This window comes from Carcharhinus amblyrhynchos, chromosome 22 (genome assembly GCF_965287045.1).
Source record: "Carcharhinus amblyrhynchos chromosome 22, sCarAmb.v2.hapA, whole genome shotgun sequence".
NCBI classification, from domain to species: Eukaryota; Metazoa; Chordata; class Chondrichthyes; order Carcharhiniformes; family Carcharhinidae; genus Carcharhinus; species Carcharhinus amblyrhynchos.
The window spans coordinates 4,075,915-4,095,469 of NC_137345.1; the positions used below are offsets into that span (position 1 = coordinate 4,075,915).

Here is a 19,555-nt window from a genome sequence, read left to right on the forward strand (position 1 = left end):
CAAAAGACTTGCATTTATTGACTGAGGGTCAGCAGGACTGCTGGACGTTCCAATGAGCTTTGCAGCCAACTGTATTTCATTATGAAGTGTAATTGCTATTGTAAGTAGTTGCACACATCAAGACCCCAGGTTGAAGGATTGGACATGATACTGCAGCAGTCTCTCCTGTTCTTTAAAGTTGAACCCTACCAGTAGTCTTAATTCATCGCACACTGCTTCCATCATTAACAGACTTGCACCCGCCAGAACCTTACCGCAGTGTAACAAAGCCCTTCAGCATTCTACCTGATAGGGCGCTCCGTTTAATGTCTCATCCAAAAGAGAGGCACCTCTGATGCCGCACTGTTAACTTGTGTTTTGTCCTAGAGCTTGTAAAGAGTTGAACTTGAGCCCTGCAACCTTGCCGGTGCAAGTGTTGCAAGCAGGCACAGTTGATGCAATTAGCTGTATATGTCTTTAAAATGTGAAATCAATTTCTTCCAACAAAGTACCCTTTCATAGCACTGCTTGTGGTAATGCCACTGGACTGGCAATCCAGAGGCTCGGGCTAATTCTCTAGGGACATGAGTTCAAATCTCTCTTGTGGAATTTTAGATCCAGTTAATAAATCTGGAGTATAAAGCTAGTCTCTGTAATGGCAACTATCATCAATTGTAAAAACTCGTATTGTTCACTAATGTCGTTTTAGAGAAGGAAATCTGCTGTCTTTGACTGGTGTGGCCTACATTGGATTCTGGGTCCATAGCAGTGTGGCTGATTCATAAGAACTAGAAGCAGGAGTAGGCCATCTGGCCCCTTGAGCCTGCTTTGCCATTCAATAAGATCATGGCTGATCTTTTTGTGGACTCAGCTCCACATATCTGCCCGCTCATAATCCTTAATTCTTTTACTGTTCAAAAATTTATCTATCCTTGATTCTTAACTGCCCATTGAAATGGTATGGCAAGCTATTCAGTTCAATGACAATAATGGATGGGCAATATATGCTGGCTTTGTCAGCAATGCTGATATCCCACAAGTGTCAACTGGGAGTTCAATATGAAATATGGTTCAACAGCTGATGCAATTCAGCTGCCCTCAAATTCCAGTTTCCACTTCTAAATGGAGCCTGACTATGCAAACTTGTTTATGATGACACTCATGTGTTAACAATGCTGCAATCAATGTGGACATAAGAATTTATATAAGGAACATTGAACCTTCTGGCAATTGTTTTGTTTTTCCCCAGTCTGGGTAAATGTTTAATCATTTTGACTATTGTGAATTATTTGGTTTTTGTGGTGGAAATTCAGCAAGACTTCAAGTATTTGTGCTAATCCTGTCCTATTTTGACTAATTTTGTTAATGAGTAGAACCTAGTAACTCACTCGCCCAAAGTTTTATGACCTGTGCTGTCAATATGGCTTTCCCAAGAATCTTGGCGGAACTGCATTTGTGATCCCCACATTCACTTATGATATTTGGTTTTAAAGTTGAGCAGGCTGATTCCAACAGCTTGGTGATTCTGAAGTGCTTAATTAAATAGCTCGTATTTTTCAAGACACGAATAAGACAGTCAGTTCTAAATGGAAGATTCTTTGGGCCAAGTTGTGAGCTTGATATGTTGGTATGCATTATTGAAGTACATTTTATCTAGTCTCTACTGGCACAAGGTTTAAGTTGCAGGTTCATCTTTGAAGCTATTGCTTCACATTATAAACCTGCTGTACAATTAAAATGGACTCTAATTGCAGACGATTTGCTCTGGAGTTGAGACAATTGGCTTAAAATTCTGTAAGAAACTTGGATCTATTTGAAATGCACTTTTCATCTTTTCTCTACGTCCTAGCTGTGACTGTAACACTATTTTGCACCTTCTCCCTTATGACTCTGAAAGGTATGCTTACCTATATAGCACACAAGAAACAATACTTGTCACTGTATACTGAAACAACATGTGACAATTAAATCAAAAACTAGATGGATAGAAAGGAAAGTAAGTTGCGTAGAACAGAAGAAATTTGGAAAAGGATACAGATAGGTCAAATGAATGGAAGACAGATTGAGTATAATGTGGGAGGAAAATGTGAACTTGTTCATTTTGCAGGAAACATTAAAAACTCTCTAAATGGAGAGAGATTGCAGAATTGAGGTACAGAGGGATCTGGGTATCTTGGTGCAAAAATCACACAGTTAGCATGTGATACTACAAGTGATGAGGAGGGCAAATAAAATGCTGTTTTTTTTGAGTCACAGGCTTGCATCAACACTGCAATAGAGTTACTATGGAAATCCCCTAGTCACTGCACTCTGGCATCTGTTCGGGTACACGGAGGGAGGATTTAGCATGGCCAGTGCATCTAACCAGCACATCTTTCGGACTGGGAGGAAACCCATGCAGACACTGGGAGATGTCAGATAGTGACCCAAAGTGGGAAACGAACCCGAGTGTCTGGTATTGAGGCAGCAGTGCTACACTGTGCTACCATTTAGTTTAAAGGGGATTGGAATATAAAAGTAGGGTTATTTTGTTTCAGTTGTATTGGCCCTACGTGAGACCATATCCAGAGCACTATGTACGGTTCAGCTCATTTAAGAAAGGGCATAGTTGCATTAGAAGCATTTCGGAGAAGATTCAGTCCTTCCTGGGATGAAGGGGGTAACCCTGAGGAGAGAGAGGCCCAAACTGTCCAATGTATCCATTGGAGTTTAGAAGAATGAGGTAATCTTATTAAAACACTCCTGAGGGGGCTTTACAGAGTGGATGCTGAGTTAGTGTTCCCCTTGTGGACGTGATTAGAACTAGGACACAGTTTAAAAATAAGGGGCCTCCCATTTAAGACAGCTGAGGAAAAGCCTTTTGAAGATCTTGTGGAACTCTTCCCCCAGAATAGTGGAGGCAACTCATTGAATATTTTTAAGGTTGTGTTAGATTCTTTTATGGAAGGAGGATGGAAAATGGTGATGAGGCCACAATCTGATCAGCCTTGATCTTATTGAATGGCAGGGCTGGGGGAGCTGAATGGCCTACTCTTCCTAATTTGTGTGTTCACATCAAAGTTAGAACATTCTAACAAAAACAAGTGCAAATGCTTGCCAGACTGTGGTACTGTTTGTACTTTGGAATTTAGGAAGTGTTCATTTTAAAATGTATTAAAATATTTTAACTAGGTACTTGTAGTGGGTACATTGGCTCAGCATATATGTCAAAGGTTTGTTCTCTGCAAGCTTTTTACTGTTTCAGATTGAAATCAAAAAGCAGTTTGAATTTTGTAGATGTGAATAGGGCAAGTTGAAGTGCCTGGGTGTATGCTGTCAATGGTGGAGACATTGGCAGGCAATTGAGTTCACTTCCTGCATCAGCTATAATTCCCTTTTTTAATACCTGCATTTGTTGGAGTAGGGAGAGGGATGATTTCATCCATAATGCAGCTGTAATTAAAATGTAGACCTGCTTTGTAAAGGAGCCATTTCAATAGAGGAATGTTCAAATTGGGGAAACACTTGAATATAACACATTAGGTTAAGTGGAATAATGTGTCTGAGGCACCTTTTTGGAAGAGTTGTGCAACTTACTCCCACATCCAGCTATATCCCCATTACCTGCTAATTAGTTCTTTTAAAATACTTGAAGTAAATGGGTACGGTAACTTTGCAGAATTTATTTTGTGGAAAATAACTTGTGCACAAATCACAGGTTTTTAAATTATAGTTCAAATAAAGTATCTAAAAGTTATAAAGGTAAAGTAAAGTTGCCAGTCTTAGATGACCATAGTCTGCTCTCCCCTTTGAAGGGTGGTTGTAGAGTTTTTTCAAATTGGAGGCCTGTGACCAGCGGTGTGCCTTGGGGATCAGTGCTGGGTCCACTGTTATTTGTCACTTTTATATTAATGATTTGGATGAGAATATCAGAGGCATGGTTAGTAAGTTTGCAGATGATGCTAAGATTGGTAGCATAATGGACAGTGAAGAAAGTTTATCTCCAATTGCAACAGGATTTTGATCGGTTGGGCCAGTGGGCTGAGGAATAGCAGATGGATTTAATTTAGACAAATGCGAGATGATGCAATTTGGTAGATAGAACCAGGGCAGGACTTGGTTAATGGTAGAGCGTTGGGGAGAGTTACAGACATCTAGGGGTGTGTGTTCATAGCGCCTTGAAAGTGGAGTCACAAGTGGACAGAGTGGTGAAGGTATTCTGTGGAGAGAAACTGAGTTAAGGGGTAGAGGAGGAGAAAGATGGCGAAGATGGGGTAAGATATCCAAGGTGCTATTGGTTGTGTACAACACTGGTCAGAATTAGTCCAATTGGATTATTTTGAACACAAACAGATGGTTGGTTTCATCAGTCAAAATATTGAATACGGGGGTTGGAATGTCTTGAAGTTGTACAAGATGTTGGTAAGGCCACACTTAAAATACTGTGTGCAATTCTGGTCACCCTATTGTAGAAAGGATATTATTAAACAAGAAAATGCAGAAAAGATTTACTAGGATGCTATCAGAGCGTGATGGATTGAGTTATGAAGAGAGGCTGACTAGATTGGAACTTTTTCTCTGGAGCGTGGGAGGCTGAGGGGTGATCTAATAGAGGTCTATAAAATAATGAGAGGCACAGATCAGCTAGATAGTCAACATCTTTTCTCAAAGTTGGGGAGTCTAAAACTAGAGGGCATAGGTTTAAGCTGAGGGGAGAGATACAAAAGTGTCCAGAAGGGCAATTTTTTCACAGGTGGTGAGTGTCTGGAACAAGCTGCCAGGGGTGGTAATAGAGCAGGTACAATTTTATCTTTTTAAAAAGCATTTAGGTGGTTACATGGATAAAATGGGTATAGAGGGATATGCCAAATGTGGGCAATTGGGATTAGCCTGGGGATTTTTAAAAAGGGCAGCATGGACAAGTTGGGCCGAAGGGCCTGATTCCATGCCATAAACCTCTGACTCTCTGGTGGTGGTGATCCTTGGGTTAAATCACATGTTAGGCAAGGGGCGAAGTTGAGAAGGCAGTGCCTTCATGACTAACTTCAGCCTGTACAGGAATTGAATCTGTGCTATTGACATAATTCTGTATTGCAAACTAGCCATCCAGCCAACTGAACTAAAGTAATACTGTAATATCTATTGTTTTAAATCTTCCTGAGGATTGCATTAAAGCTGATTGAAGAAAAATCTTGTAGTATCATATGTTTTAAAACTTTTTTGTGCCTTGTCCTATGGATCATTGCCCAGTTTGACTTGTTATGTAAGTTTTCAGGTTATGCAGTAATGCTGAAAAAAGTGCCACATTAATTGAGGTTCCTGTAAGCTACTCAAACAAGCTGTTCACCTGGGTTCTGCCTTGTCCTGTTCCTCTTGTCTTGTGTACATTTGTTAATTTTTAAATTTGGGGTGTCTTGATGTTGCATTTTGGGTTCCACTTCACTGTGGATGAGTCTTTATTTATACTGTTAAGGAGAAATAGAGAGAATGCTGGCAAAGCTAAGCAGGTCTGGCAACCATCTGTTTGTGTTTAAAATAACCCAGTTGGACTAACTGTGACCTGATGGGGATATACACCAATAGCAGCTTGGATATCTTATCCCACTTCCCCTCCTCCCTCCCCCACCCTCCCATTCCTCCTCTACCCCCAACTCATTTTCTCTCCCCACAGATGCTGCCAGACTTGAGTTTTTGCAGCATTTTCTGTTTTTATTTTAGGTTTCTAGCATCTGCTCTATTTGGCTTTTATTACTCTCCTGTTTAGGAGAAAGTTTTGAACATGCCTGGATATCTGTGTGCACCAAGCTAGGTGGGGAAGATACTTTGGTACCAGGGATTCTGAGTTGAGGCAAGATGGGTTTTAAAATGTACCGTCGGCCGCACCCCCCCACCACTGTCTGAAGGGCAACTTCACATGACAGGTGGTATGTGTATGGAATGAGCTGTCAGAGGAAGTGGTTGAGGCAAGTACAATTGCATTTAAAAAAACATTTGAACAGGTACATAAGAAAGGTTTAGAGGGATATAGGCCAAATGCAGGCAAGTGGGACTAGCTCAGTGTAGGAAACCTGGTCAGCATTGACGAGTTGGGCCGAAGGGCCTGTTTCTATGCTGTGTATCTCTGACTCTGGTTTGATGATGTTAGATTTGCCTGCACAATTTTTAGTATCAGTTTCAGCGTAAGGTGACTTTGTCCTTCCCCAGAGATATCTTGCTGTGTTCATTCCAAAGGCAGGTTTGAGCCCTGATCTGGATTTACACTACAATTTAGCACTTGTGGAAAGCTAAATCTCTTGGCCATGTGCACCTAAACATCCTCTAGCTAAGGTGTATGTTCTAATCTCGGTTTCCATTCACATCTAGAGTCTTGCAGATCATGATGTTTTCCTGTTCCTTTTTATAAGGCAACTAATTCTTTTTTTAATGCTCTTTTTTTTAAGAGAAACTGTGTACTCAACCCAGAGTTCATTGCTTTCACCATGGTTGAAATTGAATTTAACACATTTGATTCTGCCTAAGAAATACCAAGATCATGAAATTTGCTGGATTTTGTCATTAACCCCACTTGGTCACTAATTTCCAATAGGGGAGAACATCTCTTGCCCCAAAACTGACCTACAGCTGATTCCTCCAGCTCAAACAGAGAACAAAGTTTCACTAGACTGATTCCTGGGATGAAGGATTACCCCAAGATTAAGTAAACTGGACCTTTGTTCCCTGGAGTTTAGAAGAATGAAAGATGATCTGACAAACATCTGAAATTTTTAGACTTGATGGGGTAGTTGTTGGCTGGGAGTCAGGAATTAGAGGGTCACAATCTCAGAATAAGGTTAGCTGTTTACAACTATAAATAAAGATGAGTACATAAACAGGTTATCTCTCGCTAGGCCACAACCAGAATGTTAGAACGTAAAACATAGAAAAACTACAGCACAAACAGGCCTTTTGGCCCACGAGCTGCGCCCATGATATCCATACCTACTAGGCCTACTTATAACCCTCTATTCTATTAAGTTCCATGTACTCATCCAGAAGTCTCTTGAAAGACCCTATTGAATTTGCCTCCACCATGACCGGCAGCTGATTCCACTCACCCACCACCCTCTGAGTGAGAAACTTACCCCTGTTATCTCCTCTGTACCTACTCCCCAGCACCTTTTTAAAACCTGTGTCCTTTCGTAGCAACCATTCCAGCCCTTGGAAAAAGCCTCCGAGAATCCACCTGATCTGTACCCCTCAACATCGTGTACACTTCTATCAGGTCACCTCTCATCCTTTGTCTTTCTAAGGAGAAAAGAGCGAGCTCCATCAACCTAGCCTCATAAGGCATGCCACCCTTATCCAGTTCTGGTCACCACACTTTAGGAAGAGTATGAAGGTCCTTTTAAGAGGTTACATCGGAGATTTATCAGAGCAGTTCCAGGGATGAGGATTTCTAGCAGTGAGGTTATGTTGGTGAAGATGGGGTTATTTTATTGGCATAAAGGAATGGAGAGATTTGGTAGAGGTGTACAAGATTATAACAGATTTGATAACAGTAGACAAAGCTTTTGGACCATGTTACGAAGTAGTGGACACATTTATGTTTTTGAGCAAGAACTGCAGGGTGAGGAAAGAGTTATTTCTGCAGTTGGTGGAACTTGGCCACCTACAGGGCTAGTGTGAGTGGAGACAATGATTTCAAAATAAAATTGAATGAGTTGTTGAGGAAAATAAACTTACAGGGCCACAGAGATGGAGTGGCACTGACTAGATGTTCCACAAAGTCGTCATAAACTTGATAAGCTGACTGGCCTCCTTGTGTGCCTTGCTGACTCTTGAGCACTTGTGTTGTGGTTCTTTGAAATTCTGTACCACAAAAGTGTGGCTACTCAGTCATTTGAATATCAAGACAGGAATATGGGGGTAGCATTGAAGAAAGTCAGCCAAGAATGTATTGACTGGTGGAGCATGTTCAGAGAGCCAAATGACCCACTTCACATTGGTTGTTCATTATAAGTACTTTCAAAGTGGTCTAGCAAGGTTCCATTCAGTTGTAAATCCATCGCTATTGAACAGAATGGTAATAACAAAAATATGAAATGGTCATCGTGAGACCAACATCATGGAAGAATCATCACCATCACCACTTTTAGGCAAATGAGGATGGAGAAATGTGGCCACCACCAACAATTTAATTGAGAAATGTATCAAGAGGCTTTGATCCAAATTGTATAAAGTCATAAACCAGGACGACCCATTTTCTCAACAATGGCTGTGTTTACTCAGATTTATTACCATGGCTAGTCGGGCTGATTTAATCAAAGTTTTGATGCTGTACTGTAAACAAAAGATGCAAACACGGTTCAAAAGTTAAATCTTGCATTGCCACAATGACATTGAAAACAAGGCAGGGTGCTTGGGTGGCATAGTAGTGGAGTGCACATCCTCCCTGTGTCTGCATTTCTGTTGGATGCTCGGTTTCCTCCCACTGTCTAAAGATGTGTGGAGTAAGTGGATTGGCCATGCTAAATTGCTCCTCAATGCCAGGGGATTAGCAAGCATTATGGTGAGGGGACCTGGGTGGAATTGTTGTCACTGCAGGCTGAGTCAAATGGCCACCTTCTGTACTGTAGGAATTTTGATTCTGCTTGATGTTTTATTACTGAAGTTTGCTTACACAAGTTAGTACTGTACGTGAGGTGCTGGTATTGCACTAACAATACTCTGGTATTGAGAAAAATGGATCAGGATGTCAATTTGCTGCCTAAATTGAGAAACTGTGCAGCAGCACAGTGGTTAGCATTGCTGCCTCAGTGCCAGGGACCTGGATTCAATTCCTGGCTTGGGTCACAATATGGAGTTTGTAGGTCCTCCACATGTCTGCATGGGTTTCCTCCAGGTGCTGTTTCCTTCCACAGTCTGAAAGGTGAGGTGCATGGGCCATGCTAAATTCTCTCTATTTGAACAGGTGCTGCTGGAGTGTGGCAATTAGAGGACTGTCACAGTAACTTTGCTGTGTTAATGTAAGCCTACTTATGACACTAATGAATAGAACTTTTTAAAAAGGCAGCAATCTGGGAGCAGGTCACTTATTAATGTAGGTTTGCTAGAATATAAGCCTATTTTCCCCATCACTGCCACCACCACCACCCAGCTGGTGCTACTATTATTGAGTCATCAATAAATGGGTGCGAGATAGTTTTGGAGAATTAAAGTGCTCAATTTTCAGTTGATCTAAAAGTTGGAAGCTGGGAATTCTGCAAAGAGTAGCTCAACTCCTGACTACTCGAAGCCTATTCACCATCCAGAAGCACAAGTCAGGAATTTCCAGGAATATGCCTACCTGGATGAGTGCAGCTCCAACAGCACTTGCAGCTCAAAGCAGTTGGCTTGTTTGGCATGCCATCCAGAATCTCCAAATGGAATCACAGTATTCACCACCTTCAGCATCCACTCTCTCCTCCACCGATGCGGTTGCAGCAGTGTGTACCATGTACAAGACATACTGCAGCAACTCACCAAGGTTTCTTTGACATTACCCTCCAAACCTGTGACCCCTACCAGCTAGAAGGACATGGGAACACCACCGCACACACACTTGACTCCAAACCACTCACCATCCATAAGACCATCATGGCCACTCACCTTCCAGTTGTCATTCCTTCACTGTCACTGAATCAAAATTCTTTAGCACTATAGCTGCACATGTAATATATGGACTGCAGAAATTCAAGAGGGCAGCTCATCGCCATATTTTTGAGGGCAATTGGTGATGAGCAATAAATGCTTGCCAGCCAGTAACACCATATCCTATGTTTTTTTTAAAAAAACTTTTAATTTCACATCCCAATTTTAAAAGAATCTGTTTACCATTTGTAGTTGACACTCTAGGGCTTAGTGATTGGGAACCTGACTAGTTAGGCAGACAGCATAGCTTGGACTCAGCAACAGTGAGTAGTGTCAATGATGGGAGCAGGGTTATTCCAGTTAATGCAAATTTAAGGCTTTCGGCTTATCATTTTACAGATGGGCTAAGTGAAATAATAGAAATGGATTTGATTATGGATGTCTGGGTCTGTGCCTTGTCACTAACAACAGCTTGATACTGCTTCTGTTTTCTTCCAGGTTCCGATGATTCTGGTTGGCAATAAATGCGACTTGGAAGATGAGCGAGTAGTGGGTAAAGAACAGGGCCAGAACCTAGCGAGACAATGGAACAACTGTGCCTTTTTAGAGTCTTCTGCAAAGTCAAAGATCAATGTTAATGAGGTAAATCTAAGTGTTCATACTCGGGGGTTTAGCTGGCCACAGCCCAGAACTGCCCCTCATTTACAAATGTTGTTGAACTTCGTTGCAAGAGGATTTGAGTACTGGATCAAGGATGTCTTACTGCAGATGTACAGGGCCTTGAGACAATACCTGGAGTATTGTATCTAGTTGTCTTCTACCTATCTAAGAATATATTTACCATAGAGGGAGTGCAGTGAAGTTCACCAGACTTGGTTCATGGGGTGGCAAGATTGTCATACAAGGAGAGATTGGGTCAAATAGACCTGTCTTTGCTAAAGCTCAGAAGAGAGGATCTAATTGAAATGTATAAAATTCTGACAGGGCTGGATAGACTGGGTTCAGGGATGCCCCTCTGGTGATGGGCCTAGACCAAGGGGTCATAGTCTCAGGATATGGGGTAGGCCATTTATGACTGAGAAGAGAAACCTCTTCTCCCACAGCATAGAATTCTCTAGCACAAAGGATGTGGAGGCAAAGTCACTGGATATTTAAGGAGGAAATAATAGATTTCTTTACTCAAAAGGCGTGAGGGCGTATGGGGGGAATGCAGTGTAAGCCATTGAAATAGAGGAACAGCCATGATTGTACTGAACAGCAGAGCAGACTTAAAGGGCTAAATGATTGACCCTTATTTTTCCATGTTTCTATTTGAGATAATCTCCATTTGAGAAAAGCTCGTTGCGCTGGTGCAATAAATTGGGTTGAGGCACATACTTGAAGTAGGAACGGGGGAGTTTGACATTGCCTAACCATGTTACACCCAGCCTGGAAGTGCTTACAGCTAATATTTGGTATGCAGAATGGAAAGTGGTATGTCTTACCATGAACACATGCTTCATTATAACCATGCCAATATGAGCAAAGTTTACTCTGGCACAGCATTTGAGATCATGATGCATTATACAGCATTGAGAGAATTAGAAATCCCCATCAGATGCAAGGATTTTCCAATATGGAAATACAGATTGAGCTTTGCAGCCATTGAACAATGTGTTACAGGAAGCACGACACTTGGACTGTTTTCATGTACTGATCTTTCAGTTGAAGAATTGAATATATTTTATATAAACTTGTTAAAACTGACCTCCTAAATTCCTGTCTTGCAATAAAGTACCATAGTCTGATGTAACATAGTAAGTAGTCTCACAACACCAGGTTAAAGTCCAACAGGTTTATTTGGAATCACGAGCTGCTTGAGCATCCAAAATAAATCCATTTCTCCCAATCTGATGCAATTTAAACAGCAAATACATTCACTGAAATGAATCATGGGGAAATATTCATAAAGGGTTGCAAGTCAAATATTATTAATTCCTGGGTGCAACAGGCAGATCTTTTTGGATGAATAGTGTCTACCTACTCCGAAGGATAATGATAAACTTGTCCAGCATCTAACCCAACCTTTCAGATAAGGTGTCAAACCATGCCTCCACCTGTCTGTTCAAGTGCACAATGTGCCCCCACAGGGACTATGAGGGATGGGCAATAAATGCTGGCCCAGTTGGCAACACTCCTATCTCATCTGATGAAGGTCACGATGTGGAGATGCTGGTGTTGGACTGGGGTAAACACTAAGAAGTCTCTCAACACCAGGTTAAAGTCCAACAGGCTTATTTGGTAGCAAACACCACTAGCTTTTGGGACTCTGCCCCTTCGTCAGGTGAGTGGGGAGTCCTGATCACAAACAGGGCATATAAAGCTTATAGAATACTGATTAGAATGCAAGTCTTTACAGCTAATCAAGCCTTAAAGGTGCAAACTCGTATCTCCTTGGTGCTCTCTCTCGCGCACGTGCACGCACCACTTCCTTGAGGGAAGTTTTTTAATATAACTTTGACACCAACACGGGCAACCATGTGGTCTTTTTTTTCCTTCCATCTAGGTGCATGCTATTCAGAATTCAGTCTGACCAGAGCATCATTTACCTTTCACGATATAGGCCTGTACTAACTTGGCAGTATATTCTTTAAAATAATTATTTTGCAGTGCTTGGAGTGTAAATCTATTCCATGAGGTAGAGTTTCCACTTTAAGCAGTTCACACCTGGCTTGCCAACTATGCCCAAAGATATGATTTCAAATTTCCATTTCCTCTTTTACTTCATCACAACACTAACTACTTAAATGAACCCATAAAATCAGGCACTATTGGAAAGTAATTTCTGTTCCTTTGCATTGGAAAATAATTCTTGATAAATTTGTATTCACCGGGTGCGTTTTGAATGAGCTGAAATTAGATTTATTGCCAGAAAATGGACATCTTTGATTGATCTACCCCATGCTGTTTCTCCCTTAAATTGTTCTTCCTAATAGGAAAGAAAGGTGTGCATTCATGTAGCCTGTTTTGGGATGTCCCAAAGTGCTTTAAATCTAATTAGTGCTTTAAGAAGTATTTCCATTATATGCAGATGAGGTACATTTATCAGGATGCCATTATTATGCAGAGTGTTGATATTGAAACCACTTTGTCCATCAAGAGATTTTTATGTGAAATATTGTCCCTGTCCCTCCCCCTCCCCCTGATCTTTGAGCTCAACACCATGTTAGTTATTTTATCTTTTTTTCTGCAGATCTTTTATGACCTGGTCAGACAGATCAATAGGAAAGCACCAGTGGAAAAGAGTAAAAAGAAGAAATCCCAATGTATGCTGCTTTAAACTTCTGCTTTGCAGCAGGTCTGAGCCAGGTAAGACATTTTGAAGCTCTTGTTCATTACTACAGAATTTACTGTTGGAACGCTGGCCCTGATTTTACTGGCACGGTTGCCTCGATTTTTGGGGCGGGAGAGACTCGCAGAATGGCATTTCCCGTGGGCAATCGTGTCAGTAAAATCAAGGCCATTGGCGGCTGTTTGGATCTGGAGTTCAGCGTTTGGGTTCTAGCTTTGGCTATGGTCACTCTTCCTGTTTCAAACTTTAAGTTTCTTTTTAACTACTTTAATTGGTTGGTTCTCTGATTTGGCCACAGGCCAGATTTTGGGTTCCGGGGTTGGCATCAATGTTGAGCAGAGCTCAATTGTGCAATTGAGAAGTTGTCTTCTGAAAATGCACTCAACCAGTTTTGCTGAAGGGAACTCCCTTCCCTCAACTGTAACCTGTTTTTAGATGCTGATTGACTTGCTTTCTGTTTATAATTGTCAAACTAAAGGGGATTAGGAGGTGGTTGAAGGGTCTGGTGGTGATTCACGCACAGATGTGCAGTGCTCAATACTGCTTGCCGCTGCATTTTGAGGGAGTTGAAGGGAGGCATACAAATGTCATTTCAACTTTTCCATTGACAAGTTGAGGCAAAATAAAATCTCAATTGGAATTGTATTCAAATATCAAAGGGCAGATTTATCATACCTCCTGGAAATCCTGGCGTTTGCAGTGTGGTGACTGCGTTGTAAATTTAAGTGGCTGATACATTTGCCTATACAAGGCAAAGCAGCTTTCTTGATTTACATCCCACCCATCACCTTAAATGCAGTCATCACACTGCAAACGCCAGGATTTCCAGGAGGTATGATAAATCTGCCCTTTGATATTTGAATACAATTTCAATTGAGGTTTTATTTTGCCTCAACTTGTCACTGGAAAAGTTGAAATGACACTTGTATGACTCCCTTAAATGCAGTGGCAAGCAGTATTGAGCACTGCACATCTGTGCGTGAACCATTCTCTGCACTGCTGAGGCACAGTGGCAGCAGTGCATACCATCTACAAGATGCACTGCCAGAGTGTGCCAAGGCTCCTTCGACAGCGCTTTCCAAACCATTGACCTCGCACTTTGCAGGACAAGGGCAGCAGACACATGGGAACACTACCACCTGCAAGTTTCCCTCCAAGCCACTCACCATCCTTGGAAATATATCGTCACTCCTTCACTGTACTGGAACTCTCTAACAGCAGTGTGGGTGTAAACACACCACGTGGACTGCAGTGGTTCAAGAAGGCAGCTCACTGTCACATTCTTGAAGGTAATCTGGAATGGGCAATAAATGTAAACAAATGCCCCACAGGTGACCAGAGAAATATTCATTGTTGGGCAGGGAACTGGATGAACTGTTCTATAAAAACACATTACAGTGGATGCTGGAATCTAAAACAAAAAAAATGCTGGAAAATCTCAGCAGATCTGGCAACATCTCTAAGGAAAGAAAAGAGCTGACATTGAGTCCAGGTGACCCTTTGTCAAAGCTGGATTAACTCTTACTCGTCCATCAAATAGTGGGTTTTATAGTGACCATGTGATCCACCAGAATGGATAGGTGGGACTTTAGTTTTACAGCACCCTCTGCTGCCTAGTCACTCATTCAAATCCTGGAATGGGTTTGACCCTACAACTTTCAGTGCGAAGATCTTGTGATGTGGGGGCTAATGTAGAATGGAAATGCTGTAATATTTAATGTTTCTGGGCCACAATCTGTCCCTTTGTCAATGTTGCATGTTAAAAGTAATTTCTTTTTTTTAAAAAGCTTCTGCATTTTAGCTGGCACTGTTGTAGTGAAATGTGGCTCTCCACAACTTGAAGGAAAAGTCAGTTGTCAGCAGTTCATGTTGTGATGTGCAGTGCCTTCTACTTTTGGACACTCCCTATAGACACACTTTTGAAAGCCTTAGCAACTGCAAAGATCATTTTAACAGCTTAAATAGAACCTCTCAACACTACCATATCCTGGTGAAGTTCTTATTTGGTGCGGGTTCGGAACTAACTCTTGTTTCCTCATACTTTAGGTGTCTTTTCATTGGTTTTAATTGCCGTTGATCGACTCTGCTTGTGCTGTGATCGGGTGACTGAGATTAAGCAGATCTGTTTTGACATGCAGCAGTGTGTAAACGCCCTCATCCCACAAACAGCTTTTGAGTGTGTCTTGCTGCGAGGAACGAAGTGTTTGTGTTACTCCACTCACTAGAATCAACTCAATCTACCGCAGCTTTGTACTTGCCATCCCTCCCCTTAGAAAGCAAGGGCAGTATCATAGGAAATGTAACACAACCAGTCCATACCTGTATTTATGCTCCAAATGAACTTCTCCCTTCTTATCCAACTTTGACCATAACCTCCTTTTTATTCCCTCCTTGTGTGTGTATATTTAACCTCCCCTTAAAGCATGTTTGTGTTACTTGTGTCAACCGCTAACTGCAATAATGAGTTCTGCTTTCTGATAAAAAAGCTCCTTTTGAATTTCCCATCTAATTTTTTAGAGGGGAATGTATTTGCCCTGTTTGTGAAACAAATCCTGCACTCAGCTGATGAAGAAGCAGTGCTCCAAAAGATCTTGCTACCAAATAAACCCATTGGACTTTAACCTGGTGTTGAGACTACTTGCTGTACCTATCCCAGTCCAGTGCTGGCAACTCTACATTTTTTTTGGGTGTTTTATATGATGGCCTCCAGTTATTCTCTTGCCTACAATAAAATTATCCTCTATCAAAACCTTTCTTTTTTTAAAACCTCTTGGGTTACTTGTCAGACTTCTCTTTTCAAGAGAAGAGAGACCTAGCCTGTTCACTCTCTCCTGGTCAGTATATCTTTGCACTTGTTGTATCACTCTCAAAATACTTTTTTTTATGCACCCTCTCCAGTGCTTCTATCTTTTATATGGTGACCCGTATCAAACACTAGAAAAAACCTGAAGCTTCACTGACTTGGTTGTATACAGGGTCAGAAAGGAATATTATAGTCTTGCCCGATACCCCAAGTTCACATTCTGTATTCTTGCTCACGTTTTCTCTAACTACCTGGCAAGTTCAACTTGAAATTTACAGTAATCAGTTTTAAGGGTTTTTGACCATTAACCATTACAGACCGAGATTTAATGAATTCCTGACTCTGCAGTTGATATTTCTTATGTTTGGACAATGTCCAGTTTTTGACTGGAATCCTTAAAAATGTTGAACATCATTATTACTAGACATCAAAGATTTTTTTAAACCTATTTCACAGTAACTTCTGTCTTTCCCCCTTCTCATCTGGAGACTTTAGATGTTGAGACTGTGAAGAGTTTTGATGAATTACCCACCAGCGTAGACAGTTTGTGACTGGAATGTCACTTTCCACTGAATGTTTTAACGAGAACCTGTCTCGTTCTGTGTGACTAACTGTGCTGATTTTTTTTGATATTTACAGGTATGAAGAACTGTTGCCTAATTGGAAAGTGCCAGCATTCCAATTTCAAAAAAAAATTAACATATCTGAAGAGGCTTCACCCGTTTTTATATCTTCGATTTAAATAAAAAAGATCTCCAGAAGACAGTGTGCACATACTGTTCCTGAAATTTGCCATGTGCATCGCTTGAAAAGACAGTATTTTCACCTTTTTGCATAGTGGTTATAGCCAATGTGGATTTAATGATGAGTTTAGTTGTATGATTATACAATAAAGCATGGACACATTTCCAATGTTGTAGATGTTGCAAGTGAAATTAAGAGTTGATTACATATTGGCCTTTTATCATTGCACCTCTTCTCCCTATCGAGCACTAATAGTTCAAGGATAGTTTTTGACATTTTTAGTCCATGTCGTTCCTTGATGGACTTACCCCAACAGTTAACATCTACTTTTGGTCATTGTGGCTCCGTTTTATATTGGGAAGTTACAAGATCACCTTACTTTCACTATACAATTGTATTCTAATTAAAATGTTTTGTGCATAATGCTTTGGAAAAATGGGTCTTTTATAGGAAAACTGTGGAAAGCTGATTTCTATGTCTCTCTCAAAGCTGAAATATATTATACTAAACCAACTCTAAACCGGTTTCCGGGTCTGTTTTATTTCCTTCCAATCTAGGTTGCTTTTTTTTTTAAAAGCAATGTTGTGAATAGACTGCTGCATTACAGGTACAGGTGCCGGAGTGTGGCAACTAGAGGATTTTCACAATAGCTTCATTAGGGGGCACAGTGGTTAGCATTGCTGTCTCTCAGTCCCAGGGACCTGGGTTCGATTTTTTTTTTTCAGCTTGGGTCACTGTATGGAGTTTGAACATTCTCCCATGTCTGAGAGTTTCCTCCGGGTGCTCCAGCTTCCTCCCACTGTCCAAGGATGTGCAGTTAGGTGAATTGGCCATTCTAAATTGCCCTTTAGTGTCAGGGGAAACTAGCTATGGTAAATGCATGGGGTTATGGGGATGGGGCTTGGGGGGGATTGTGGTTGGTGCAGACTCAATGGGCTGAATAGCAGCCTCCTGCACTGTAGGATCCTATGATTCACTCGTGGAAAATAGATCAACATGATTACATCACAAATTGTTCTAATTTCAGAATCCTGGACCAGGCTGGCACCAAGATGTTCATGTCTGAAATTTCTGATGCAGATTTGGCTTGTGTTGTCTGGAGGGAGAGTATTAGCAACATAGATTTCAGGTCTTGTGGTGAAAGCAGATTGAGTTAACAGCATTACACAATATTAAAATTTCTTGTTGAGATTCCCCAGCCTTACTAATCCAGTGTTGGGCTAAGGTCCAAATATGCTGAAATTATATTTGACATGCATTGTAAATGAGTTGATGTCTCTCCAATAGATGTTCTGGTGACACCACATTGCTACTGGGATGACTGTTTCCTGAGGACTGTTCAATCCTGACGGCCACAGAATCCCACAGTACAGAAGGAGGCCATTCAGCCCATCAGGTCTGCACCAACTACATCCCATCCATGCCCTATTCCTGTAACCCCACATGCAGCCCATTAAGTCTGCACTGACCACAATCTTGCCAAGGCCTTATCCCTGTAACCCCACATATTTAGCCTGCTAATCCCCCTGACAACTAGGGACGACTTAGCATGCCAGTCAACCTAATCCACACGTTTTATTTGGACCATGGGAGGAAACCCAGTCTTCCAAGCTTGGCATTGAGCCCAGGCCCCTGGTGCTGTGAGGCAACAGTGCTCACCACCGTGCTGCCCCATCTTGGAGTCTACTCTGCCATGTCCAATTGGGATAGCATGCTGGATATCTGGTTCAAGCTTTTCAAAGTTTTCTAATAGTGATGTATTATGAAATAAAATGCATTTCTTACCAAGTTGAGTTCAGTTGGGTCCAAAGATTCTGCTTTAAATTGAGGCTGATCTTTTCATTTCCCATCGTTCAGAGATGGTCCACATTAAGCCAGTCTGTTTTTTAAAATCTGCTGTGACTCTACCACAATTGCTATCTCCAATGTGGGATATTGTTTTGTCTAAATCACTTGTGAAAATACTTGCTATGCACTTCATTCCAAATTGCTTTGGATCCAACCTTGAAAATTATAGCACTGGAGAAGGTGCTGCAAAAAAATTCCAAATAACATCAGTGCTGATATTCATCAGCCATTAGACAAGCCAGGGCGATGCTTTTTTTTCTAGAAAAGCCTAAGGGCTGTCCTAATAGAGCAGGCATAGAGAAGACGTTAAAATATAAGCAAAATGCTGCAGATGTTCGAATTCTGGAAAAAAGGCAAAATGCCAGAAAACTCGGCTGGTGGAATTTGTGGGGTGAGTTAACATTGAGTCTACGACTGCTTCAGAACTGAAGCAGAGACAGAAATGTGTTTGGGTTTTATACTGTTGAAGAGAAGGTGGTGGAGAAAAAGGAGGTCAGGGATAGCAGAGGACTGATTTGACAAAGATATAATGCACGTGTTAATAATGGCATAAAGGTCATTTTATACAGAGCTAGAGTCAGTTCTCTCTGAAAGCAAAACAGAAGAAATAAGTTAGCCTGTGTGTCCAGTTTATTTATTAGTGTCACTTGTAGGCTTACATTAACACTGCAATGAAGTTACTGTGAAATTCCCCTAGTCACCACACTCTGGTGCCTGCTCAGATACACTGGGAGAATTTAGCATAGCCAGTGCACCTAAGTAGTGCGTCTTTCAGACAGTGGGAGGAAACAGGAGCACCCAGAGGAAACCCATGCAGACAAGGGGAGAACGTGCAGACTCTGCCCAGACAGTGATCCAAGCTGGGCCCCTGGTGTTGAGGCGGCAGTGCTTACCACTGTGTGGGGAGGGGTTTTGGAAAGCATATCAAAATGGAGGACAGAGCTCATGGTCTGAAGTTGTTGAACTCCATGTTAAGTTCAGAACACTTGTAAAATGCTGTATTGCAAGATGAGGTGCTGTTCTTTCAGTTTACGTTGGGCATCTCAGCTTTGCAAGTCTTGACAAGCACAAACTGACCTTCCTGTTGCTTGTCATTTCAATTTCACGCCTTGCTCTCAGGCTCTCTTGTTGCCTGTGACAATGTTCTGGCATTTTCTGTTTTTAATGAAGATGATGTTTCCACTTATGGGGAAAGTTTAAAAGTAAGAGCTGTGACTACAAAATAGTCCTCAAGGGGGAGGTCTGTTGCAAATGGGTTAGTG

At 41.4% G+C, this 19,555-nt stretch overlaps 1 protein-coding gene across 3 annotated transcripts in view; it reads left to right on the top strand.

Annotated features, from left to right (window-relative positions):
- The window catches only part of rap1aa (RAP1A, member of RAS oncogene family a), a 114,740-nt gene extending 97,781 nt beyond the window's left edge, over positions 1 to 16,959 (top strand). For all 3 annotated transcript variants that reach the window (XM_080209718.1, XM_080209721.1, XM_080209719.1), the window contains exons 6-8: positions 10,066 to 10,209; positions 12,800 to 12,915; positions 16,341 to 16,959. In XM_080209718.1, the coding sequence (XP_080065844.1) occupies positions 10,066 to 10,209; positions 12,800 to 12,886 (231 nt within the window). In that variant the 3' untranslated portion in view covers positions 12,887 to 12,915; positions 16,341 to 16,959. The remainder of the gene's footprint in view (positions 1 to 10,065; positions 10,210 to 12,799; positions 12,916 to 16,340) is intronic.
- Positions 16,960 to 19,555: the final 2,596 nt, after the last annotated feature.